This window comes from Chrysochloris asiatica, unplaced genomic scaffold (genome assembly GCF_000296735.1).
Source record: "Chrysochloris asiatica unplaced genomic scaffold, ChrAsi1.0 scaffold00116, whole genome shotgun sequence".
Lineage (NCBI taxonomy): Eukaryota > Metazoa > Chordata > Mammalia > Afrosoricida > Chrysochloridae > Chrysochloris > Chrysochloris asiatica.
In genome coordinates this window covers 2,731,245-2,756,833 of record NW_006408634.1, presented here as the reverse complement: position 1 = coordinate 2,756,833, position 25,589 = coordinate 2,731,245, and the positions used below count along the sequence as shown (strand labels likewise).

The window sequence follows — 25,589 nt, the reverse complement described above, 5'->3', positions numbered from 1 at the left end:
GGAGTCCTGACCCCCAGCCCCTCCTCCCTCAGACCCAGGAGTCCTAACCCCCAGCCCTTCCTCCCTCAGACCCGGGTGTCCTGACCCCCAGCCCCTCCTCCCTCAGACCCGGGAGTCCTGACCCCCCAGCCTCTTCTTCCCTGAGACCCACGAGTTTAGACCCCAGCCAGTCCTGCCTCAAGATCCAGAGAATCCTGCTCCCAACATCCTTCTCTTCCAGGGACCCAGGAGTTCCAGGCCCCCACCTCCTCCTGTCCCCTTGTCCTGGCCAGGGAGCCCAGATCCCCAGCTAGTGCTGTCTGGTGACTATGCACCCACCATTTGGGAGACTTGCAGTCCCATGCTTTGCCCCTCCCCACTCAGCTTTGGTCCCAGGAGGAAGAGGGTTAGTGCTCACAGTAGACCAGCAGCAAAAGGAGTGGCCTCAGAGCCATGGTGGGCAGATGAGGAGGCAGGGTTCAGTCAAGTCCTCTCGTCCCTCGTCTTCCAGGAGAGGAGACAGAGCCAGAAAGCCAGAGCCGGATCCCTGTGGAGGGAAGGGAGGGGGGCCCTGGGTGGCTGTGTCACCGTCCCATGGTGCTGTGGAAAAAGTTGGGAGAAAGCGCTGTCCTGACAGCTGTGTGCATTCATTCAACTGTTAGTTCATGTTTTAAAGTGCAGCATTTATGCCTCCCAGCTGGCAGTAAAAGAAGATTGAAGAAGATTTGGTGCCTATGCATTGCGGTGTGATGGTGGTGATGATGTGCCGTGGAGTCGGCTCCAACTCATAGTGACCCTGTACAGGGTTTCTGAGGCTGTAAATCTTTACGGGAGCAGAAAGTCTCATCTTTCTTCCGTGGAACAGCTGGTAGTTTCGAACAGTCGACCTTGAGGTAATCATACACTACCAGAGCTCCTTGCAGTGTAGGTGAAGAATATTGACTACACCAGTGTCCTTGCAGTGTAGGTGAAGAATATTGAATGGACCATGGGCTGCCAGAACAGCATACAAATACATGTTGGAAGACGTAGAGCCAGAATTCTCCCTGGAAGTGAGGATGGCGACATTTGATCTCTCACACTTTGGACAAGTTATCAGGAAACACCAGTCCCTGGAAAGGACATCATGTGTGGTAGAGTCGCGAGAAAAAGTGAAGTCCCTCAAAGAAATGTTGACACGGTGGCTTCAACAGTGGACTCAAACGTAAGGAAGATGGTGAGGATGGCGCAGGCCTGGGAAGTGCTCTGTTCTGTTGTACATCAGGTTACTGTGAGTCGGAACTGACTCAATGGCACCTACGACAGCATTCCTTTGCAGGCCCTGTGCTGAGTGATGCTGGTGGTACAGAGAGACATCAGACTCAGATAATGCTCTTAAGTGGTTCCCAGTCTGATGGAAAGACAGAATGAGACCCGAGTTAGCTTAAAAAGTGTGAGCTGAGGCCTCTCCTTGGCTAAGGTGAGTGAATGTTTTTGATCAAAGACCCAACAGATAGATCCTGACTGAAAGGAGGAAAAACATGGAACCTCTTATGGAAACCAGACTTACTGGATCTATTGAGCCTGAAATCTAGTGCCCAGAAATCATCTTTAAACTAGGAACTGAAACTATCCCACAAAGGCATGATTAAAGTAAATAACAGTCCAGTTAACAAAGAGTGTTTGCATCGAGCCATAGGGCTCCTATAAAGAATTATCGACGTGTGTGTAAACTGATGTCAGTTCCTCTAAAACTCAGAAAAGAACCTTAAGGGACAGAGAGCATAAATTAATGGCGGTGGAGCAGTGTAGATGGACATAGTGAGAACACCGATACAGTGGAAGTATGTAACCACTGCCATTTAACGGTTGGTGTAGAAATTGTGAATAAAAGTATTTGGTTGTGTAGACCATCCCATGTATCGTTGGTGGTGTTGTTAAGTGTCGTTGAGTCAGTTCTGACACATAGCAACCCTGTATAGGGTTTCCAAGGAGCATCTGATGAGTTTGAACCACTGACCTTGAGGTTTATCCTACAGCGCCACACCAGACTTCTTAGTGTCAGTGGATGTATCTTTATAAAAAAAGTTTCCAATCAAAGCAGCAGCTTCTGAGGGGGGATCTGCTGGCCCAGTTCAATGCAAGGCAAGAGAGGTCAGCTCACATGGTCACAACTACTATGTTTAGGGTCCCAAAGAGGTCATCTTTATAGATTTTCTTGAAAGACACAGGATGACCACAGGAGCTTCTTATGAAAGTTTCAGAAAATTAAAAATTGTATTGGGAGAAAAAGGCCAGAAAAGTTATGCCAAGGAATTTTTCTCCCATCCAAACCATACACCTGCTCATTCTTCGAGGGTGACAAGGACTAGCCTACGTGAACTTCACTGAGAGCTAGCACTTCTCAAACAAGATTATTTTGAGTTGAAACCTAAGTGATAAATAGGACCTAAATGATAAATTTATGATAAATGATAAATTCCACTGCTCGGAGCCTCCATTTTTCCATCTGCAAAACGGGCTTTCATAGGTAAGCTCACCAGCCGCTCCTCAGTGTCAGCCCTGGATCGCAAGGTCGGTTTGAAGTACAAGGTCAGCGGTTTAAACTCACCAGCCGCTCTTGCTCTTTGGAAACCCTAGAGGCCAAGATGGCCAAACTTTGTGTCTCATACTTTGGACATATTGTCAGGAGGGACCAGTCGCTGGAGAAGGATATCATGTTTGGTAAGATGGAGGGTCAGAGAAAAAGAGGAAGACCCCCATCGAGATGGATTGGCCAAGTGGCAGCATCTATGGACTCAAGCGTGGCAACAGTAGTGAGGTTGGCCCAGGATTGGACAGTGTTTCGTTCTGCTGTGCATAATAAAGTCGCTACGGGTTGGTACCGACTCGATGGCTCCTAACAACAACAACAACAACAACATACAGGGTAGCTGAGACTCCACGGCACTTAACACCACCACCACCACGAGGATTTCGCCTTAGACGGGTGGCAGCAGAACTGAAACTTACTCCCGGGAAGCGGGCTTCCAGAAGTTCCAACGTTCTCTCCCAACGTCACACACCCTGATTCTGTTATGCGCCAGTGCGCACTCGTGGACTAGAGCAGCAGCACCTCAAGCACAAGGACCACAACTCCCAGAATGCTCCGGGTCCCCGGCGACTCCCCCCTGGGACCGTCTGTTCTACCCCTCCGTACACTCATGGACTCAGGCACGGAGGAACCACAACTCCCAGAGTGCTCTGCGTTCTCGCGGTAGTTGTCACCGCCTCCGATGCCAAGATGGCGGCGAGTAAGTGCCGGTGTTCGTGTCTTGCAGGGCTCGGGTAGTTCAGGAGCCTCCGGGCGTCGCCGGGGAGAGGGCGGGCGGAGCACCCGTGGAGAAAATGCACTCCGTGCCCCAGGGAGACGCGGGAGTCGCGAAGGGGAAGGGGTGGCACCGGGTTAGAGGTCACTGCGGGCAGCCCTTTAGAGGTGACTCTGCTCGCTACCTCTGCAGGACTCACCACCTTCCTCAAGAACGCCTGGGCCAAGGAGCCGGTGCTAGTCGTATCCTTCACCATCGGGGGCCTCGGTGCGTGAGTGCCCCAGGCGTCCTTACCCTCAAGACCCTTTCACCTTCGCCAGTGTTCCATCTTTACCCCCAAGAACCCCATCAACGTTCTACCCTTAACCCCGTGACCCCATCACTGCTCTCAACGTTTGTGCCCCTAGCAGTGTGCCACCCCCCCAGAGACCTTACACCGACGACCTCATCCCAGCATTATAACCCTTCCACACCAAAGAAGTACACTTCTCAAGAATGGCCCCTCAGCGCCCTCCCGGCCCCCAGGCAGACCCAGGAGGTCCGCGATCCTTTTAGGAGCCATTCTTCACCCATCGGTGCATTCCAATCTCTTCTGACTCAGTGCCCCCCTGGGACATAGACCTACCCTGGGCCTCCCACCTCCACTGGGGCTGGCGAACCTGGATTTTTGTGAAAACACCCCTAAATATACCGCCCCAACGGAGGACCTCGGCTCTAATGGAATGGGGGGACTTGCTAAAATGCACCTTCTGACTCAGGTTTGAGGTCCCTCACTACCCCAGAGTCAATTCGGACTCATAGCGACCCAATAGGACTGCCCATGCCTCGTCTTTCTCCTCCTGGGGGGTGGCTCTGAGTTAGCCCCACATCACCAGGATGCCTCTTCCCACCCACCCACCCACCCCAGAACTTGTAGACCCTCCACAGTAAAAAGGTGCCAGCCTCCCTGTCCCCCAGTGCCCATGCGCTGTCTTCTTTACTTTGTCAAAATTGGTTTTGCCCCCGTGTCCCCGCAGCTATCACCCTGCCCCCGTTAAGCCCCTACACCAAGTACGCCAGCATGATCAACAAGGCCACCCCCTACAGCTACCCAGGTGAGTGGACAGCCCACAGTGCTGGGGTGGGACAGTGATGCTGGGCATCCTCCTCTGCCCCAGGGTCGGGTTGCTGTGAGTGAGCCAATCATGGGCTTGGTTTTTCCTTTTCTTTTCTCGGTAGGGATGTGCTCCCTCCTCCCTTTTTCTGGCCTTCTTTGAGTTGTGATTCATAGACCATCAGATTCGTCCCGTCCATTTTTACACTTTGAGTTTCTATGATTTTTCTGTAATTTCTATTCCTTGCTGAAGGAGCCCTGGTGGTACAAAGGTTAAGTGCTTCGCTGGTAACCAAAAGGTCAGTGGTTCGAGCCCATTCAGCAGCTCTATAGGAGAAAGACCTGGTGATGTGTTCCCGTAAAGATTTAAATGCAAAACCAAACTTAATGCTGTCAATTCCATTCTGACTCATAGCGACCCTATGGGACAGACCAGAATTGCTACTTAGGGTTTCTGGGACTGTGAATCTTTATGAGAACAGATTACCTCATCTTTCTCCCTCAGAGCAGTTAGTGAGTTTGAACCAGCAACCTTGCTGTTACCAGCCCGGTGCTTAGCCCACTGCACCACCAGGGTCCCTTCCATAATGGTTACAGCCAAGAGAACCCTGTAGGGCAGTTCTGCTCCTCACATGGAACTGACTTAGTGGTACCCAACAATCATCCTTTGTTGGGGTCCCCATCTGTTACTGTCTTCCTTTTTGTCTCTGATTATAAGACGACATGGTCTCATTTCCCCACCTTCCTGGGCCACCGTGGGTCCTGTTTCCCTCTCTGAATAGCCCACCCTTCTGCCCCACAGTGCCCCTCCGAGATGACGGGAATTTGCCAGACGTGCCCAGCCACCCGCAGGACCCCCAGGGCCCCAGCTTGGAGTGGCTGAAGAAACTGTGAGCCCTCCTCGGATGGGTCCCTCTGACCCCCCAATAAAAATCTGGAAATGAGCCCCTGACTCGGAGTGTGTGATCAGACTGTGGCCACGCCATTGTGGGGGTCTGTTTATTGGTGGTGGGTCAGTCGAATGGGGGACTGGCCAGAGTCGGGTAGGGTAGCAGTTTGTCTGGCCCCCGGGACACCCAGCTGGAATCCAGGGCCTCATCTGTTTCGAAGCCAAAGTCCTCCTCGACCTTGATCTGGGGAAAAGAGGAACGTGGAGAGTGGGCTTCCAGTTTATCTGTCAGCCTGACAGCCAGAGGCAAACCCAACACCGGCGCCTGTCTGCCCCGGGCTCAGCTTGACGGCCTCTGCCTCTCCTCCCTCCCTCCACTGCAGGCCTGCTTCCTGTCCTACCCCCCACCCTGCCTCCCCCCACCCCACCCCCAGCATCACCACCTGCACCGGAGGCAGCTCTGACGTCAGCACAGGTCCTGCTGCTCGACGTCCATCCCGGGGGGCCCGCCGCCTCTTCCGCCCGCTGGACCCCTCCCCGGCAGACGGGCTACTGGGCTCAGGGGCCGCCAGGGGCCTTCTGGGCGGGGTCAGCCCCTCTTTCTCTGGAGGCTCGTTCTCAGCATTGCCCGGGGTGGGGGCATCAGTGCCTTGGCTGCCCTCGTCCTGGTGGAGAGAGGGGAGCAGATAGAAGTGGGGTGCTGCCGCTCAGCTCCCCCTGCCCACCGGGGGCGCAGCTCTCACCTCTAGCAGGATGGTAAACTGGCCCGCCCGGTAGTCATCCCCGTAGGAGTCCAGCACCCGCATGAGGAACCTGCAGGAAAGGAGTCGAGTGTCCCCCCAAAAGTACAAGCTGTAGGTCCTGACCTCTGCACCTGGGGGCGTGGTCCCATGTGCCAGAGGGTCTGTCCGCCAGTTGGTCAAGCCCCTGCTCTAAGGTGAGATCTAAAGCCCTGAGCAGGAGGAAGCCCACCCAGGAGCCTGAAGAGACAAGGCCTTCCCCTCAGCCCAGAGAGTGCCGTCCCTAGAGCCTGCACCCGGAACTGACAGAATCAACTTGTTTGCTGAGGCCTCGCACTTGGGTTTGTTGAAGCTGCCCCAGCCCAGCCTAGCCCAGGCCAGGCCACTACCGTCCAGTGGGTTCCAGTTCATAGAAACCCTGCAGGAAGGAGAACTGCCCACAGGTCTCCAGGCTGTCGGTCTTCACAGACAGAGGCCGACTGCCTGACCTTTGCTGTGCGCAGTCCAGTGATAAACCCACCGCGCCACCAGGGCTCCCGTCTAGCCGCGCTAAAGGCCTAAGACAAGCAGCCTTCTTGGTTAGCTTGGGGGAGGGGAGAGAGCCGAGCCCAGCACTGCCCGCTCTGGAGCCCAAGGCCCCTCCACATAGAAGGCTAAGTGCTCCGGAGGCTAAAGGACCAGGCTTCCGCTGGGCTCGACTGTAAAGCACTTCCGGTGAGCACTGGTACCCAAGCAGTAAGGAGCCCTGGTGGCACCATGGTTAAAATACTCGGCTGCTAACTGAAAGGTCGGTGGTTCAAATACACCAGCCGCTCCTCAGGAGACATGCTCCTGTAAAGATGGGCAGCCTCAGAAAGTGGGCAGTTCTACTCTGCTTACAGAGGCGCTGTGAGCTGGCACTGACGGGACGGCAGTGGGTAAGCACTGGGATGGGAGAGTTGTGTCAGCCCTAAGAGATCAAAAGGGCAGCATCTGCCCAGGGACCAAGGCAGGAAAGGCCAGAAAAGGAGGTTAGTGGGAAATGGTCAACCCAGGGAGGAAATGGGAGGCATGCACTTACATTGTGGGGACTGCACTCAGCGTCACCAAAAGGGTACAAATTGTTGAAAGGAAAACCGATTTGTAACCTTTCAACCTAATCATAATAAAAAGAAACATTTTCAAAATAAATGGACTCCTCAGCCAGGTGCTGATTTTCTGAGGCAGCACCTGAGACCTTGCATTTCTGGCTTGCTGGTCTACTCCTACACAAACCACTCAAAACCCTATGGAGCCATGAAACTACTGCCCTTTCCGTCTTAAATAAAAAATAATCCCCTGAAGTCTTAAACTTGAATAGTTGTTGTTGTTGTTAAGTGCCGTCAAGTCGGTTCCAACCCATAGCGACCCTGTACAGGGTTTCCAAGGGTGTAAATCCTTACGGGATTAGAAAGCCTCATCTTTCTCCCGCGGAACGGCTGGTAGTTTCGAACCGCTGACCTTAAGGTTCGCAGCCCGATTCGTAACCACTACGCTACCAGGACTCATTAGAGTCCTGGTGTGGTGCTGTGGGTTAATGCACCAGACTGCAAAGCTGTTTGAACTGCAAGGTCGGTGGTTCAAGCTCACCAGCTGCTCCTTGGAAACCCTATACAGGGTCGCTATGGGTCGGAATCGACTGGACGGCACTCAACAATATAATTAGTACAGAAAGTCTGCCTTGAGCATTGTGTTCTTTTAAGGGCTATCTGGAGTCCTGGTGTGACGCTACAGGATAACGCGCTGGACTGCAAGGTCAGTTTGAACCTCAGTTCAAATGCACCGGTTGCTATGACAGCATTTAACCCTCCCCCCACCCTCCCCAAGGACTATCTACATGGGATCAAATTGGACACCAGCGGCTCCAAAGACTAGATGGGAAGTTTAGGGCATGTTTCTAGCTGATGTTCACCGGTGAGAAGCAACTCAGAAAATGAGACTCAGAATGGTCCCACGGCTCAAGAATATCATCAGTGTCACAGAATTGTCCACGTAGAAACTGTCAGACTGCTGCGTGTTTGGCTATGTAGCGGAGATGGTGGTGCCTTGGTTAAAGCGCTCCGCTGCTAACCAAAAGGTCAGCAGTTCGAAACCGCCAGATGCTCTGTGGGAGAAATGGGGCCATCTACCTCTGTCAAGATGTGCAGTCTTGGAAACCCCATGGGCCACTCTGACCCTTTCCCATAGGGTTGGTATCAGGCGGACTCGATCCCACAGTTCCTTCACAGCCGCTTAACTGGCAGAAACCAGGCTCAGAGAGGGGAAATAGATGGGTGCAAACAGGTCTGAGACTACTCCTTGTGCCCGTCTGTTCAGAGCGCGCATGCGGGGCCCCCTCAGCCACCTGCCCTCAGCTCCATCCTCTCCTCCTCTGGCCCATGAAGCCAGGCAGGCAGGGAGGAAGGACCATGAGTCAAGTGATAGACCAGTGTAGGGGTCCGGAGCGGGTGCAGAAGGGGCTACCTCCGTTCCTGCTGAAGTCTCCGCGTTATCCTCTGTACCTGATGGAGTCTGTTCAAGACCCGCTCGTTCACCTGCGACGAGGTGGAAGAAAACACACATCAGCGGCCTTCCACCCGGACAAATGCTGTATCAGTGGAGGGTATGAGAGGAGGTGTGTGTGCGACCTCAGAGAGCTGCTAAAGAAGACAGCTGTCCACCAGCTCTGCCTGGTGTTAATGGATGATGGACCCACGGAAGCTGGCAGGAGCGCTGGCCATGTGGACACGTAGATGATCCCGGGCGAGGGTGGTAACAGGTCAAGACGGGACCCACACTCATCTGTACCTGCTCGATCTCCCGGCAGCGCCGCCCCAGCGCTTGGTACTTCCTGCGGTTCAGTTCCCGTTGGCGCCGTCGCCGACCCCGCGCTGCCTCTTCCTCTTCATCCCGCTCCCGGAGCCCCGAGCCGCCCAGACCGCCAGACACAAACTCCACCTCCGTCTCCAGTTCGCTCTCCAGGATGTGGCCGCCGAATAGCGGTGGCAGCGCCAGCTCCGAGCCAGGCGGCGCCGAGAATTCCTCAAAGCCCACGGCTGCCATGGTTCTGGAGAGCCAAGGGGATTCAGCGACCCAGGAGTCCTCACCCCCAGTCCCTCGTCCCTCGGACCCAGGAGTCCTGACCCAGTCCCTCCTCCCTCAGACCTGGGAGTCCTGACCCCCCAGCCCATCCTCAAACCCAGGAGTCTTGACCCCTAAATCCCCTCCTCCCTCAGACCTAGAAGTTTGGATCCCCAGCTCCCTCTCTCCTCAAATTCAGGAGTTCCGATCGCCAGCCTTCTTCTCCCGCAGGATGCTCGAGAACAGAACCTAATCCCTAAAATATCTCAATAAGCGGTAAAGAGGTGGGGGCGTCCAAGGTAAAACAACTGCGTGAACTACAATTCCCGTCAGCCATTATGGTAAAAGCGCAGAAGTTTGCATAGTTGCAGCCGCAATGTCTTTTGGGATTCGTAGTTTTTCTGAAAGGCTCGGTCACTTACCCTTCTCTCTGTTCCAGCTCCATCTCGCTCCTACTCCAGGCTCCCCAGGCTTGGGAACTTTCAACTCTCTCAAATCGCTAGCTCAAGGAGTTCGAAAAACTACCAGTCCCATTAGGCTTCGCGACTAAGGAAACAGGGCCCGATACCCCAACGCCTCCAGGGAATTGTAGTTTCCTATTTCTGGTTTCGCCCGACCGCTGCCACCTCCACTCCGAGTCCCAGCTTAAAGGCCTAGCGTTCCCGTCTCTACGCCACCACCGGTCGTCTGCGTTGCCGACGTCTTTCATTCTCGACGGGACATCCTGTCTTCTGTTCACGGCGTTCCTCCTCTCAACAGACCCAGTCCACAGCGGGTCGTAAGCCCTCTTGAGTTCGCCTTTCTGCTTTCCTTGTTTACCCACTCTGAGCCCAGCAGCGGCTGCTAATAAAGTTGTTGTTCCAAACGCGGCCGGAAACGTCAGAGCACCGCTTTCCCTTCGCTAACGGCGCGGGTGTGAGACGTCATCAGTGAGCGCCGCCCGCTCTTGGGACGCTTGCATTCTTAGAGACAGTGCTACGAGGAGGGAAACGGTGCGTGTTAGGAGGAAGATGGGGCGCGGGAGGCCAGACTTCTGGGTCTCTGGGAGGAACGATGGGGAGACGGGCGGGTCTCTATGGATTGGCGGATCCCTTTGCCCAAACAAGTGCTCCTGCGACGTTACCCCTCTGGGGATATGGCTGGATCAAACATGGTCCCGGGTCCCTTGAGACCTTTGCTTAATTAACGCCTTGGTTATGCCGTTGTTGTTGTTGTTGTTATGTGCCGTGGAGTCGGTTCCGACCCACAGCGACCCTGAACAGGATTTCCGAGGCTGTAAATCTTTACGGGAGCAGAAAGCCTCCTCTTTCTCCCGTGGAGCAGCTGGTAGTTTCAAACTGCTGACCTTTTGGTTCACAGCCCGATTCGTAACCACTACGCTACCAGAGCCCCTTGGTTATGCCATTAGTGGGTTACAATTGCTGACCTTAAGGTTAACAACCCAGTGCTTAACCCGCGGCGCCAACATCCAGTCGATTCCAACGCATAGCGACCCTGTAGGACCGAGTGGACCTCCCCTCGTAGGATTTCTAAGATTGCAAATCTTTTTAGAAGCAAACTGCCTGGGCTTTCTCTCCTGAGAGCGACCTCTGGGTTTTCAGCCCGGTTGTTCCACAAGGGCCTCTTCCCCAGCTTATTCTAACGGGGATCTTGTTAAACTGAAGATTCGGATTCAGCGGATCAGGGTGGGAGCAGAGGGAACCGATTGTAAGCCCCGTTGTTTGGTTGCTGGTGGTGCAGGGCCTCCTGGGGGTAACGTTGTGGGATTTGGTTGGGGCAGGGTTTGAAAGAATCCTGTTTTCCTTCCTCACAGGCCTCGGGATGTCTCTGGCTGATGAGCTCTTGGCCGACCTCGAGGAGGCTGCCGAAGAGGAGGAAGGAGGAAGCTATGGGGAGGAAGAAGAGGAGCCCACGATTGAGGATGTTCAGGAGGAAACACAGCTGGATCTTTCTGGGGATTCGGTCAAGAGCATCGCTAAGCTATGGGACAGCAAGATGGTGAGAGAGCCAGACCAGAGGCGCACAGCCCAAAGCGACTCTAAACAGAAGCAAGCTCCCGGAAATGGGGTGATACGGGCTGCATCTGTTTCTTTGTGAAGTTCCCTGGCATCTGACCATACTCTCCCTCCCAAACAGTTTGCTGAGATCATGATGAAGATCGAGGAGTACATCAGCAAGCAAGCCAAAGCTTCAGAAGGTCATTTCTCTCCCGGCCTCACCATCATTCCGCTAGGCCTCTTGGCTCTTTTTCAGCTCCCCGAACAGCGTGAATATCTTCCCGAGCAGTTCAGCTCTGACACATGTGGGGTCACCAGGAGTTGGAAGAAACTTGTTTGGTTTAGGTTTTAGGTCTGAGTGTGGGAGAGGTGGTCACTAAAGGGTTGTTAGATGCTACCAAGGTTGCAAATCTTTGTGGGAGCAGAAAGTTTCACCTTTCTCCTGCAGAGTGGCTGGTGGGCTCCAATTGCCAACCTTGTTGTTTCACGTCCAGTGGTCACCCTACAGAGCCACCACACTGTACTACCAGCTAAAGGGTGTTGTTAGGTGCCTTGGAGTTGGTTCCGACTCATAGCGACCCTGTATATAGGGTTTCTGAGACTGTAAATCTTTTCAGGAGCAGAAAGCCTCATCTTTCTCCTGCAGCTAAAGGCTTGAGGGTTGGTTTTCCTGGTGATGAAATGTTCTGAAATGTACTATGCTAATGCAGCACCTACCTGGGGAACTTCCAACGCTCCTGGAAAACTCGAGTTGTTCTCGTATTCGTGAGTAAGCTAATAAAACCACTGCCGTGCACACAGTAAACGGGTGACAATGGCATTTCAGTCAAACCCACTGCTGTTGCTGGATTCCAACTTCCATCGAACCCTACAGGACAGAGTGGAGTCCTGGTGTGGCACTGTTGAGTAAGCACTGGACTGCTAACCACAAGGTCAGCGATTCAAACCCACCACCGGTTCCTTGGAAACCCTATGTAGGGTCGCTATGAGTCAGAGCTGACCCGACAACACTTAACAATATAGGCCAGGACAGAACTGCCCCGTTTCTGGGTTTCCACAGCTGGAATCTTTATGGAGCTCTGGTAGCGTAGTGGTTACGAATTGGCCTGCGAATCTAAAGGTCAGCAGTTTGAAATTACCAGCCGCTCCGCGGGAGAAAGATGAGGCTTTCTGCTCCCGTAAAGATTTACAGCCTCGGAAACCCTGTACAGGGTCGCTATGAGTCAGAACCGACTCCACGGCACATCATAACAACAATCTTTATGGTGGAGTCCTGGTGTGGTGCTGCAGGTTAATGAGCTGGACTACACAGTCGGTTTGAACCACAAGGTCAGTGGTTCAGGCTCACCAGCTGCTCCTCGGAACCTTTATACAGGGTCACTATGGGTCAGAACCAACTCAACAGCACTTAACAACAACAACAATTGTTATGGTTAGGAGCCAACCTGCACATTAACAGCTGAGCCACCTGTGTTTAAAAATAAATAAATAAACTTCAGTCTGGCCTCAGGACTGCAGGGGAAGAGGTTGGAGGTAGGCCGGGCTCGGGAACATTTGAGGATGCCTACAGTAGCCCCTGGCTTCTTCCCTCTCCTGCCCTTCCTTCCCCCCAGCTCCCGCAGCGGCTCTGCTCTGGCGCCGCAGACGGGTGTTTAGACTCACCTTCATACCCGCTGTCTCATCTTCACAGTGATGGGCCCAGTGGAGGCCGCCCCAGAGTACCGGGTCATCGTGGACGCCAACAACTTGACCGTGGAGATCGAGAACGAGCTGAGTGAGTGCCTTCCCCACCCCCAGTGAGACCACCTCACCCAGGGTCCTGCCCACAGCCCCTTATATGAACTGCTTCCCAGGCCGCCGAATGCAGGTTCCCGAATGCAGGGCGGCTTCGACAAGAGGGAAGGGGCTTTTCCGTTCACCATTCACCTCCCAGCCAGTGGGTCTCATGCTTGACCACCCATCTGTCAGCAGAGGCTGGTGGGCAGCTGAGCACTTTTCAGTGGAGTTTCCAGACACAGAAGGACTAGGAGGACATGCCTGGCAGTGTGTTTCTGGAAATGGGCCTGTGCCTTTAAAAACCCATGGATCCTACTGGTCTGGTTTAGTCATGGAGATGCTGTGGGCCCGGCAGCATTCGGTTCCATTATGCATGGGGGGTGGGGGGCACTCAGCAGAAGTCCGTAAGAACAACACCACGAGGGGGCAACTGCTCAGAGTGCCCCAAGCACCCAGGGGACCCGTTCCTGAAGGAAGAAGAAATGGATGTTGGCATTCCTGCAGAGCCCCCTCCCCTCTCTGTCCACCCAGACATCATCCATAAGTTCATCCGGGACAAATACTCCAAGCGCTTCCCAGAACTGGAGTCCCTGGTGCCCAATGCGCTGGACTACATCCGCACGGTCAAGGTGAGCAGAGGGCGCTGGACTGGGCTGCATGAGAGCATCCCAGCCGCCCCCAGCCTTTCGGGAGACAGGGCCCCTCTCTTGGCTCCTGCCCTTCCCAGATGCTGTGGAGTGGATTCTGACTTGTGTGTGTCAGAGTCCAACTGTGCTCTGTGTGATTTTCTTGACCATGCAGTCTTCATAGACGGAGATTGCCAGGACTTTCTTCCGTGGTACTGCTGGTTGGGTTTGACCCACCAACCTTTACGTTAGTTGTTGGGGACCATAGAGTCAATTCCAACTTACAGTGACCCATGGGATGGACAAGAACGGCCCGTAGGATTCCTACGCTGTCACCATCTATCACCTTTATGGAAGCAGGTTGCCAGGCATTTCTTTTGCAGCACTACTGAGTGGGTGCGAACCACCAACTTTTAGGCTCATTGTTGATGTTAATTAACGTGCAGTCAAGTCAGTTCGGATTGCTAGCGACCCCAGGTGACGGAGTAGACCTGCCCCCTAGGTTTATGGAAGCAGATCACAGATCTTTCTTCTGTGGGCAGCAGAGAGGGGAGGGCCGGCCCTGCCTATCAGCCATTATGTGAATTGTTGTGTGTCGCTGAGTCGGTTCCAAGTCATAGCAACAACCATGTAGGACAGTCAGTCGAGGGTCTCCAAGGCTGTGAAACTTCACGGGAGCAGGCTGCCGGGGCTGTTCTGTGGAACAACGGTGGGCTCAAGCCTTTCTGCTTAGCAGCTGAGCATGTAAGCCTCGCTTCACCAGGTGTCCTTTAGGTTAGGAAGGACTTTATTCATCGTAGGTACAGGGGTTCGGAATATTGAGGGGACACAGCTCGATCCAGAACCATGTCAGCTCTCTAGTGCTGCTGGGACAGAAACACCACAATGGTGGTTTTCATGAGCAGAAACGTGTTCTCGGCGTTCTGGAGGGCACCTGCTCTGGGGGAGGGCCTTGTCTCCTGCCAGCATCTGTGGGCCCAGCGTTCCCTGTGTGTCTTGGCATCAGTCTTCTCCTGAGCCTAGAAGGTTCTCAGCACATAGAGCCGGGGTCCAGGGTATGTGCTCAGCTCGCAGGTCTTCTCCTGAGCCTAGAAGGTTCTCAGCACATAGAGCCGGGGTCCAGGGTATGTGCTCAGCTCGCAGGTCTTCTCCTGAGCCTAGAAGGTTCTCAGCACATAGAGCCGGGGTCCAGGGTATGTGCTCAGCTCGCAGGTCTTCTCCCTGGTGGTACTGAGGACCCCCCTCTCTAAGGGTGTTGCATCCCACCCCATTCCCCTTACAGCTGACTGGCTGATCACATCCGGTCATCAATTACGTCACTGCCTACCTGCAAACCCTAGGAATCATGGCCCAGACCAGTTGGCACATATTTTGTGGGGGAGCACAGTTCAACCCAGGACAAGACCTTGATGGTTTGGGGTCTTCCTGCAGTAATAACAGGCCACACACAGGTGGTTGTCGAGAACACATATGTGGTCTGTCGGTGTCCCAGAGGTTAGAGGGTGTCAGCGTGTTGATTCCCTGAGGGGGAATCTGTCCCGTGCCATCATGCCTCTCACTTCTGGTGGCTGCTGATTCCTCCTGCGGGTGTCTCCTTGTCTGTCACCTTCTATAAGACGCTGTTGATGTGGGGCTAGGACCCAACCTGCCCCACTTTGATAGCTGCTGCCTTGGGGATTGTGTTTGGACATTTTACTGAGGTTGAGGTAAACGTTTTCCAAGGAAATGAGCTCCCCATTCAGCAGTTCCTGCAAATTTTGTTTTGTCCTTGGCTGCAAGGCCCTCGATGCACCCGTGCCCTCCCACCTCTCCCCTGGGCCCTGTTTCCAGTCCTGCTCCCCTGGCCCTTCCTGCCTTCTGAGCTTGGTGTCTGGGAGATGGTGCCCTTGGTCTGGTCTGGCTGAGTTTTCTGAGACGTGCGTTCCTCGTGGGTGATACTGTTCACGGTAGAGGCCTGTCTGTGGTTTGGCAGAAAGTTGATCCCCAGGGCTGCGTTGATTTAAGGCTCACAGTCTCAGGGGTCCCACCAGACTCTGTCAGACCAGTGTGTCCGGTCTTTTAGGTGGTTATGACTTGGGTTCTACATTGTTGTCCTCTGTCCAAGACCTTGCGATGTGATGTATTTTACTGACCACATCTGTAAATAAAATCCTGTCTGTCCCACAAGAAGGGTCTCACTCAATAGGCACACAAGTTAGGGCGTGACTGTGATCTTTCTGGGAAACACAATTCAATCCATAATAGGATTCCAAGAGGGAAGCCCGTGGAGGGCTGGAGTAGAGAGGGTCAGGTGCAAGCCCAGATGGTTCCCAGGCCCGTCCTCTGCCCACCCGTCTCCTCTCCTCACCCCCAGGAGCTGGGTAACAGCCTGGACAAGTGCAAGAACAATGAGAACCTACAGCAGATCCTGACCAACGCCACCATCATGGTCGTCAGCGTGACCGCCTCCACCACGCAGGGGTACGTGACGGGCACCCAGGGCTGCCTCGGGTGTAGACGACCTCGGGGGCCGAGTGGCGTGTCTCGGTCTTGGAGCGTGTGGTTACTGAGCGCCTACTACAGGGCAGGCTCGATGCTGGGCGCTGGGAGTCCCGGGGGGCAGGCAGAAAGCAAGCACCTTATTAGAAGTGTTTGTTTCTTGTAGAGGAACCCTGGTGGTGTCAGGGTTAAGCAATGTGCTGCCAACCTAGAAGTCGGTGGTTCAAACCTACCAGGGGTTCCTCAGGAGGAAGAGGAGGCTGTCTGTTTCCGTTAAGATTTGCAGCGTCAGAAACCCTGTGGGGCGGTTCTTGTCTGTCCTGGAGGATTCCTGTGGGTCAGAACCAACCAGATAGCAGTGGGTTTCGTTGTTTATTTGCTCCTTGTGTGTGGTCCCTGGGGGGTACAAAAGGTTAACACACTCAGCTGCTGACTGAAAGGTTAGCAGTTCAAGTCCACCCAAAGGCTCCTTGGAAGAAAGGACTCTAAACCCTAGCAATGTACTTCTGCAAGGCCGCCGACACCCACTGGAGCACAGTGCTGCACAGACACACGCGGGGGCGCTGGGATCGACTCGCTGGCCGCTGGGTGTTTTGGTTTTGGGTTCACGGTACGCTTTCCCCTGCTAAGTTAAGGCTGCTGCGTGGCGGGGGTTTTGTCTGTTTTGCCCACCGCTGTGTCTCCTGCACGTTGGACCCGGCACAGCGTGGACACTTAGGCAGCACTTCCTGAGGGCAGGGGAGCAGGCGGGTGACCGGCAGAGTTGTGGGCTGGTGGACCTCGTGTCCCCTGTGTGCCCAGCACTCGGGTGTCTCTGAAGCCCCTGCTGGGTGTCAGGTTGGTGGTTTGAACCCACCCAGCAGCACCACTGAAGAAAGCGCTGGCAGTCAGCTTCAGTGCGTTATTTTTTAAAAGACATCACATTCCAGTCGATTCTAACCCATCCCAACCGTACAGGCCAGAGTAGAGCTGCCCCACAGCGTTTCCAAGGCTGCGATCCTTACTGAAACAGACGGCCTCACTTTTCCTCCTCGGGTTAGAACTACCAACCTTTCTGCTGGCACCGGAGTGCTGTAGCCACCGTGCCACCAGGGCTCCGTGGCTAACCATGACAGCCCCGTGCCACTGTGTGTTACACGGGGCTCGCCGTGAGTCAGAATTGACTTGGCGGCAGCAGGTGTGTGGTTGGTGGTGCTGAGGGCCGGGGGCCAGGCCCAGGGCAGAGCTGGGCCGCATGCCATCTACACACACACAGTGCACATGGGCATGTTTGCACGTGAGAAGGGGCTTGAAAAGGTTTGTGGGAAAATTCCATGATCTTTGATTCCATGTGCCTGTGAGCTTTTTAAAGCCCCCTCCCCAGGCATGCACTGCTGCACACTGCAGGCATTTGTGCCACCATGCGTGTGTCACATACATGTGTACACATGTGTGTCTGCACATGTGCATGTCATTGTTACGTGCAGTTGAGTCGGTTCTGACTCATGGTGACCCTGTACGGCATCTCCGAGGAGTGACTAGTGGTTTGGAACCACCAACCATGTGGTTCAAACCGACCTTGCAGTCCAGTGCATTATCCTGCAGCGCCACGCCAGGACTCTGCATGCGTGTACACACATGTGTAGGTGCTGAGAGGAAGAGTGAGCATCTGACCGCACACAGGTGGGACTTCCGGGAGGGGGTCCACCGCACCTACATGGCCTGCCGCCCCCAACCCCAGGCAGCAGCTGTCGGAGGAGGAGCTGGAGCGGCTGGAGGAAGCCTGCGACATGGCCCTGGAGCTGAACGCATCCAAGCACCGCATCTACGAGTATGTGGAATCCCGCATGTCCTTCATCGCCCCCAACCTCTCCATCATCATCGGAGCGTCCACTGCGGCCAAGATCATGGGTGAGGCTTTGGGCCGGGCAGGTGGCCGGGGCGAGCTGGGATAAATCCCTGGGTGGAGTCAGTGGTTCGAACCGACCAGCCACTCTGGGAGTAAGATATGGCAGTCTGCTTCCGTAAAGATTTGCGGTTTCTGAATGGGTCTGGGAGGGAGAGTGAACACCCACAAGTAGATACAGGATTGACGATGCTGTTTGTGCCTGTTTACCTGTGAGTGCGGCCGAGCGTCCAGGGCACAGAATGAGGGGGGCTCAGGGCCATAGTCTTGGGGGACACCATGGTCAGTCGGCATCCAGAGTCCACAGAGACAATACTGTACACCCCACTTTGGTGAGGAGCATCTGGGACCCTCAAACTCATGAACAGCCATCTGAGGTGCAGCTGCTGGTCTCCATGTGCGGAAGAAGGAAGAGGCTGGGAACCAACTAGTCACTGTACTAATGGAATATGTGAACGCCAGCCTTCACGCCGCCAAGACCTGAACTAGATGGTGCCCACGTCAGAAAGGTCCCGGATAGAGTGAGGGAAAACATGAAACAAAAGTCAAAATTATCAAAAAAAGACCGGGCTTACTGGTCAGGGAGAGACTGGAGGAGTCCAAGGCCACGGCCCTCGGTCACCATTCATGTCCTCAGCAGAGCTCACCCGTGGGAGCCCATTTTCAGCCCGACAGTAGCTAGATGGACGGTGGGACTTCCACCCTAGTAGGTATGCTCATCATGGAATGGTCAACCATTAAAGATCAAAAGGGCAACATTTGCCTCAGGACCAAGTTCAGAAGGGTTGGGAGGGGGGTGGGATGCGAGCAGGAAGCCCAAGGAGGAAGTGGGTGAGTGATGGTACATGGAGGGGACTGCAAACCTTGGGTTGAAACAAAGCATGTAATGTGTTGGGTGTAAAACTGATGATCTTCTCTGTGAAGCTTCACTTAATTCACAATAGAAAGTTTAAAACCAAGAACAATTACAGCCTCAGAAACGCTTTGGGACAGTTCTACCCTGCCCGACAGGGTAGCGGTGCCTCAAGCTTGATGGCAGTGGGTGGGGTTTGGAGCAACTCCCCACGTCCAGGCCCCCTCTGTCAGGTGAGGGCCCATTCCAGATCCTAGATTCGGACATGGACCTCCTGCGGGGAGACTGCTTTTCCTCCTGAGTCTCTGAAGCCTTGTGTGAGGTGGCTCGCTCTCAGGATCTCAGTGCTTGACAAGGCAGCGGATCTAGGCCCTAAAACCCGTAAAACCTCAGCACCTGGTAGGAATCCACGTGCTCAGAGATGCGGTACCCGGAGCCATGCAGCCCCAGGGTGATGTCAGGCTGCCCCAGCTCCGCTTCCGAGAGCTGCTGCCTGTAGGTGGCAGGCGGCAGACGTGGTGACCATCTCTGCCCACCTTTGGCAGAAGTAGCTGCCCAAAGCTCCTCTTCCTCCCCTCTGCCCACGAGCAAACTCACCAGAAACCCACAGCCAGACCACTGCCGTTACTGCAGAAACCAAACTGTGTCAGAACACACAGGCCAGGATCTCAAGTACCGATGTGGACGTGTGGTTTTGACCACAGGCTTTGGGGTCAGGGCCCTGTTAAGGCCAGTTCCTCCCCATACATTCTCAAGCACCTAGCTTCCCCTCTCGGAGCCACCTCCGGATTTCTCCTCTTACCTTGCCTCTTGAAGCTGCAAAGGCCTTTGTGTGGATCATCATAAACTGGATGGCACTATGAGAAATGGAAATCCCAGAACACTTCACTGTGCTCATGAGGAACCTCTACGGAACAAGAGCCGTCCGAACAGATCAGGGAAGGTGTGCATCCTTTCATCATACTTAATTAAACCTGTATGTTGAGCAAATAATCTAAGAAACTGGATTATATGAAGAAGAACGTGGTGGCATCAGGATTGGAGGAAGAAGACTCATTAACAACCTGCGCTACGCAGATGATACAACCTTGCTTGCTGAAAGCAAAGGGGACTTAAAATACTTACTGATGAAGATCAAAGACCACAGTCTTCAGTAGGGATTGTACCTCAATGTAAAGAAACAAAAGTCTCAACTGGACCAATAAATAACATGATAAGAGAAGAAAAGACTGAAGTTGTCAAAGACTTCATTTTGCTTAGATCCACAATCAACACTCATGGAACCAACAGTCAAGAAATCAAAGGACATAGTGTAGTAGGCAAATCTGCTGCACGAGACCAGTTTAAAGTGTTACAGAGCAAAGATGTCAGTTTGGGCACTAAGGCATGCCTGACCCAAACCGTGGTATTTTCAGTCGCCTGCTATGCATGTGAAAGCTGGACAGTGACTAAGGAAGACCATGGAAAAACATGTATTTGAGCTATGGTGTTGGAGAAGAATATTAAGTACAAAATTAACTGAGGTGTCCAATCCCAGACTGGTGTTGGTCTATGCCAAGTACCTTGAGCCCAGCCTCCTGAATCTCCCCTCCCTCCCACCCCACTGCTGCAGGTGTAGCCGGAGGCCTGACCAACCTCTCCAAGATGCCCGCCTGCAACATCATGCTGCTTGGAGCTCAGCGCAAGACGCTCTCTGGCTTCTCGTCCACTTCTGTGCTGCCTCACACCGGCTACATCTACCACAGCGACATCGTGCAGTCCCTGCCCCCGGTGAGTCCCCTGCCCTGACATGTCCTCGCTCACCAGAGGCCGAGCGTCTGAGTCTCTGTCTTCATTGTCTGTTGTCATAGGGTGCCATCATACCGGCTCCAACTCACAGTCTCCCTACATACCCCAGCTTGCTACCCTGCCCCCTCGGTACTGTGCCGTCCTTAGCATTGTTAGGTTCCAGCCCACTGTGTCAAGCCATCTCTTCAGGAGTTTTCCTCTGGTCCTCCGACCCTCCACTTCACCCAGCATGATGTCCTTCTCCAGGGACTGGTCCCTCCTGATAATATGCCCGAAGTGTGAGAGACAAAGTCTCCTCACCATCCTGGCTGCTAAGGAGCATTCTGGTTGTACTTGGTACAACATAGATTTATTTGTTCATTTTCTGGCCGTCCATGGTACTTTCCATTGTCTTCATGACCACGGTTTATCTTACAATTTTCTGTTTTGTCCCACATTCTTCTCCCACTGTATCCAGGACTTGCTACTGCGATCCCGTCCAAAGCGGTCGGCAGTGGCAACCGGGCACCATCTAGTTCTTGTGGGCTCTGGTACAAAGTTAGATTCGTTATTACACATCGCTGCTCCCATGTGTCAGTCCTCCTCCCCCACCACCTTGAGGGTGCTGTCCTCATTACCCCTCACCGAGTGCCTCCCTCCCTGAGCTGGAGTGCCTCATCTGTCTGTCTGTCTGAGAACTGGATCAGACACAGGCTTAGACATCACAGGTCCGTAAGGCAACCTCAGGGGCGACTGTGAGCGTGGGGGTTGCAGGTGAGAGGCCAAAGTTGCAGCCTCCGCCCTGCGACCCAGGATCAAGTGCCCCCAAGGACTGTCCATCCATCCAGCTGGCTCAGGCCCCACCTCCCTTTCCTGTTGCCCCAGGACCTCCGGCGGAAAGCAGCGCGGCTGGTAGCCGCCAAGTGCACCCTGGCAGCGCGCGTGGACAGCTTTCATGAGAGCACCGAGGGGAAGGTAGGGGATGGAGAAGGGTCACAAGTGGGGGACGGACTGGGAATGACACTTGTCACTGGCAGAAGACCTGGTGGTGCATTGGGTTGAATGTTGAGCTGCTAACTAGGTCTGCAGTTCAAACCCACCAGCCACTCCTTCCTTGTTATAGCGTACAGACGGTTTAACACTGGAATGTCACACACAATGTGTTGTTGTTAATTGCCGTTCCAACTCGTGTGTTTAAATCTTCACGGGATTAGAAAGCCTTATCTTTCTCCCTCGGAGTGGCTGGCGGGCTCAAACCGTGGACCTTGTGGTTGGCAATCCAGTGTTTACCATAGTATGCCCCTCTCAAAAAGAAAGAAACTTTCTGAAGGCCCCTCTATAGTAGAAACAGTGAAGCTGGAGGTACAAACAATCCAGCATCTGAGATCCGAAGGGGCGCTGACCTGGGGATTAGGGAACGGGAGGGTGGGACCTGGGGACAGCAGTCAATGAGATGAAACAAACTATCGGCTGTTGAATGGAAAAGCCATCTGCTCTGTAAACCTTCACTCAGTTCACTATGAAAAGTTTTCAAAGGGGCTGTAGGCACCTCCCTGCCCGTCTGTCCTCCCCGCAGGTGGGCTACGAGCTGAAAGACGAGATCGAGCGCAAGTTCGACAAGTGGCAGGAACCGCCGCCCGTGAAGCAGGTGAAGCCGCTGCCGGCGCCCCTGGATGGCCAGCGGAAGAAGCGCGGGGGCCGCAGGTGAGGGGGCAGTGGGCGGGGATGCACGCACACACGAGGGAAGGGGCGGGACCGTACACCACGCACACCACGCTGACACCCTGGCATCGCCCTTTCCCTCACCGCCCCCAGGTACCGCAAGATGAAGGAACGGCTTGGGCTGACCGAGATTCGCAAGCAGGCCAACAGAATGAGCTTCGGAGAGGTGGGACTGAGGGGTGGTTATATCACCCAGAGGGCGTTAGACTGTGGGAAAATCAGCTCAGAGCCCACCCAAGCTCTCCCCAGCTGTGGCCCCCTCAACCAAACAGCTGAGCCAGAACCAGAGAAAGAGACCCAGTGAGAGAGATGTATGTTTGTCGGGGAGGGCCTGGTGTCACCATGGTTAAGGCGCTCAGTTGCTACCATAAGGTCAGGGTTCGAATGCATCAGCCCCTCCTCAGGAGAACGGTGTGGCAGTCACCTTCCATAGAGACTTACAAGAGGGCTTCAAAAGTTGGTGGAAAATGGATAGACAAGATAATGGAATTTTTCCAACTTTTTGCAGCCCCTGGCTGGAGAAGAAATGGCCGCTCTTGTCCTTAGCTGTGGCTGCACCCCCAGGGTTCAGCAAAACTCGTGTATACGGGGTCCCCCTCGGCAAGGGTGACCTCTGTAGGTAGTGGGGGGCCTGGTCGCTTCATCCAGCATGCTCCTCCCTTTCCCCCAGATTGAGGAGGATGCCTACCAAGAGGACCTGGGCTTCAGCCTGGGCCACCTGGGCAAGTCGGGCAGTGGGCGTGTGCGGCAGACGCAGGTGAACGAGGCCACCAAAGCCAGAATCTCCAAGACACTGCAGGTACGGTCAGGCCTGGGCAGGGGCAGGAGGTGAGGTCAACACCCGAGAGGTGGGCACGCCCAGACGGCACCCCCACTCCTCTCCCACCATTGCAGCGGACCCTGCAGAAGCAGAGCGTGGTGTACGGAGGCAAGTCCACCATCCGGGACCGCTCCTCAGGGACCGCCTCCAGCGTGGCCTTCACACCGCTCCAGGTACCCGCGCCCCCTGCCCCCGGGTCAGGGCCTGCTCCCCCCGGGCCTCCCATCCTCTGTTGGTTGTTGAGCACCTACTATATTCCTAGCGCTGTTCTGGGTGCCAGGAATGCGGCCTAGGTCCTTGGGATTACTGGGCAGCTGTAGTCAGAGACGTAAAATAGATCACGTGTTAAACGAGTTGCCATGGAGTTGCTTCAGGTTCTGGGCAACCCCGCGTGTACAGAGTAGAACTGTGCTCTGTAGGGTTTCCAAGCAGCACGTGGGGTGAGACTGGGCAGTGTCACCTTCTGTTGTGCATAGGGTCACTGAGTTGGACCCGATTCGACAGCACCTAAGAACAGCAATACAAATCACCAGGCATTTCTTCCAAGGTGCCTCCGGGTAGACTCAGACTGCCAGCCTTCCCACTAGCAGGCACTCTGTCCACAGTGAGAGCTGTGAGAGGACCCGCTCAGTTCTCTGACGTGTCATGCTTCTCCTGCTGGCTGGGGGCTAGGAGCCCCTCTCAAAGCCCAGGCTGTCTCCCACCATCCCGTGTCTTCCCTGTCTTCTTGCTCAGGGTCTGGAGATCGTGAACCCACAGGCAGCAGAGAAGAAGGTGGCCGAGGCCAACCAGAAGTACTTCTCCAGCATGGCCGAGTTCCTTAAGGTCAAGGGTGAGAAGAGCGGCATCTTGTCCACCTGAGGAGTTGGCCTTCCTTAGGGACACAGCGGTCCTGGCAGGGAGACCCTGCCTTCCGTTCCTGCCGCATCACTGCACGTGCAGAGACTGTCCAGGGAGGTGTGGCCCCACCACCTCCACAACTGAGCTCGCCGCCCCACTTGGGGGGCACAAGTGGTCTCTATCATGCCTTGTAGTTTGTCTTTGTTTTGTTCTCCTGAGAAAGGAAATACTTTTACAAGAACTATAATTAAAATCATCATCCATCCTCGGAGAGTGATCAATTGTCCGACGCCCAGGGCATCTGGAGCGTCCGAGCCACAGGACTACAGGGCATTGAGTTTGGGCGTCTGTCTTCGTTCCCTCGGACTGCTGTAGCAGGAAGACCACACGTGGGTGCTTGGAACAAACAGGAGTGTCTTCGCTGACAGTGTAGGGGCTGGAAGTCCAAACTGAGGGCAGTGACTGGAGGAAGGCTGTGTCTGTCAGCTCCCTGGTTAGGAGGAAGGTCCTTGTCTCCCTTCAGCATCTGTGGGCCTGGCGCTCCCTGGAGCTCTCCATGTGGTTTAGCATCGGTCTTCCCCATCTTCCCCTGCGTCTGGGCGGTTCACAGCACCGGGGCTCTGGAGCCAAAGAATGCGCTCTGCTCCCAGCTCTTCTTTCTCGGGGGTAGAAGATCCTGCTCTCTGTTAGCTTCTCTTGTAAGATAAAGGGATGCAGGCTGCCCCCCAGGGATTAGAGCCACCACCTGTGTCAGGGTGCTTCTTCCCACCCTAATCCCGATAGCCGACGGGGCGATAACATCATTCGGTAACTGCAGGTTACATCATCACTACTAAACCCTGGGTGGATGTCCCTCCAGACTCCATCTGCTCATCTGTAAGACCTGGTGCCCGTCACGCTCGAGCCCTCAGACACTTGTCAGCGTGTGAGGTAATGCTTAACCCAGCGTGCCACCAGAACTCATCTCTTGAACTGGTTCTTGAATGTTCACGCGTGCGTCAGTGTCTCCTGAAGGCTAGTTGAAACTCACAGAGGGCTGGACCCTGGAGTTTCTGAATGAGTGAGTCTAGAATGCAGTCCCATTGTGGCGCTGTGGGTTAATGTGTGGACTGCAGAGTGGGTTTGAACCACAAGGTTGGCAGTTCAAGCTCACCGGCCGCTCCTCGGAAATCCTATACAAGGTTGCTGTAGATCAGAACCAACTCTACTGCGCTTAACAACAGGATGGCACTGGTAGGGCAGTGATTAAGCTTTTGTCTGCTAACCGGAAGGACCAGTGGTTCCAACCCAGGAGAAAAGATCTGGCTGGCTGCTCCCACAAAGGTGACGGCCTGGGAAACGCTATGGGGCAGTTGGATTCTGTCACATGAAGTCACTGTGGATGGAGATCCAACTCCTCATCCCCCACCCTTGGGGCTTGGACAGTGCCAACAAATGCTGAGCTGTGATTCAAAAATTGTGGAGTTAGGGAAGGTGTCTCTTCAACTGGAATGGCGGTTCCCCTGGACATTGTGGGCACCCCACACCCTCTCCCACCATCCCCTTAGGACTATGTTTGGGGGTAAAGTTTTTATTCATTATTTGTATCTACCACGTGCCAAGCTTTTCCTCTTCATCTATTCTGTGGGCCTTAGGTCTTCGAAGGACCTCTGGTAGCATAGTGGTTACGAATCGGGCTGCTAACCTCAAGGTCAGCAGTTCAAAACTACCAGCTGTTCCATGGGAGAAAGATGAGGCTTTCTGCTCCCGTAAAGATTTA

General features: G+C 54.4%; 3 protein-coding genes across 3 annotated transcripts; 2 read left to right on the top strand and 1 right to left on the bottom strand.

Annotated features, from left to right (window-relative positions):
- Window positions 1–3,241: 3,241 nt before the first annotated feature.
- NDUFA3 (NADH dehydrogenase (ubiquinone) 1 alpha subcomplex, 3, 9kDa) lies at window positions 3,242–5,253 on the top strand. Its single transcript, XM_006868113.1, has 4 exons — window positions 3,242–3,251; window positions 3,459–3,533; window positions 4,283–4,360; window positions 5,162–5,253. The coding sequence occupies exons 1-4, from the start codon at window positions 3,242–3,244 to the stop codon at window positions 5,251–5,253; spliced, it is 255 nt and encodes an 84-aa protein (XP_006868175.1).
- Window positions 5,254–5,349: 96 nt separating this feature from the next.
- On the bottom strand, window positions 5,350–9,511 carry TFPT (TCF3 (E2A) fusion partner (in childhood Leukemia)). The gene is made up of 6 exons (XM_006868114.1): window positions 9,489–9,511; window positions 8,794–9,052; window positions 8,470–8,540; window positions 5,992–6,061; window positions 5,692–5,913; window positions 5,350–5,492 (listed from the first exon to the last, which is right to left on the bottom strand). Exons 1-6 carry the CDS (start codon window positions 9,509–9,511, stop codon window positions 5,373–5,375), a joined length of 765 nt encoding a protein of 254 aa, XP_006868176.1. The 3' UTR covers window positions 5,350–5,372.
- A 1,372-nt stretch (window positions 9,512–10,883) lies between these two features.
- PRPF31 (pre-mRNA processing factor 31) lies at window positions 10,884–23,851 on the top strand. The gene is made up of 13 exons (XM_006868115.1): window positions 10,884–11,064; window positions 11,203–11,263; window positions 12,754–12,837; window positions 13,371–13,468; window positions 15,819–15,925; window positions 17,664–17,833; window positions 20,294–20,451; window positions 21,334–21,423; window positions 22,025–22,152; window positions 22,264–22,336; window positions 22,841–22,969; window positions 23,065–23,163; window positions 23,726–23,851. The coding sequence occupies exons 1-13, from the start codon at window positions 10,888–10,890 to the stop codon at window positions 23,849–23,851; spliced, it is 1,500 nt and encodes a 499-aa protein (XP_006868177.1). The 5' UTR covers window positions 10,884–10,887.
- The last annotated feature ends 1,738 nt before the right edge of the window (window positions 23,852–25,589 follow it).

Excerpts from the sequence above, each read along its gene's own strand:
- NDUFA3 (XM_006868113.1), top strand. Across the intron at positions 3,534-4,282 it reads CTTCACCATCGGGGGCCTCG|CTATCACCCTGCCCCCGTTA; the intron begins GTGCGTGAGTGC and ends GTGTCCCCGCAG. Across the intron at positions 4,361-5,161 it reads CACCCCCTACAGCTACCCAG|TGCCCCTCCGAGATGACGGG; the intron begins GTGAGTGGACAG and ends TCTGCCCCACAG.
- TFPT (XM_006868114.1), bottom strand. The coding sequence starts at position 9,511 with ATGGAGCTGGAACAGAGAGAAGG. Across the intron at positions 6,062-8,469 it reads AGACTTCAGCAGGAACGGAG|GTTCCTCATGCGGGTGCTGG; the intron begins GTAGCCCCTTCT and ends CCTTTCCTGCAG. Across the intron at positions 5,914-5,991 it reads AGTTTACCATCCTGCTAGAG|GACGAGGGCAGCCAAGGCAC; the intron begins GTGAGAGCTGCG and ends TCTCTCCACCAG.
- PRPF31 (XM_006868115.1), top strand. The coding sequence starts at position 10,888 with ATGTCTCTGGCTGATGAGCTCTTGGCCGACCTCGAGGAGGCTGCCGAA. Across the intron at positions 20,452-21,333 it reads TCGTGCAGTCCCTGCCCCCG|GACCTCCGGCGGAAAGCAGC; the intron begins GTGAGTCCCCTG and ends CTGTTGCCCCAG. Across the intron at positions 23,164-23,725 it reads TGGCCTTCACACCGCTCCAG|GGTCTGGAGATCGTGAACCC; the intron begins GTACCCGCGCCC and ends CTTCTTGCTCAG.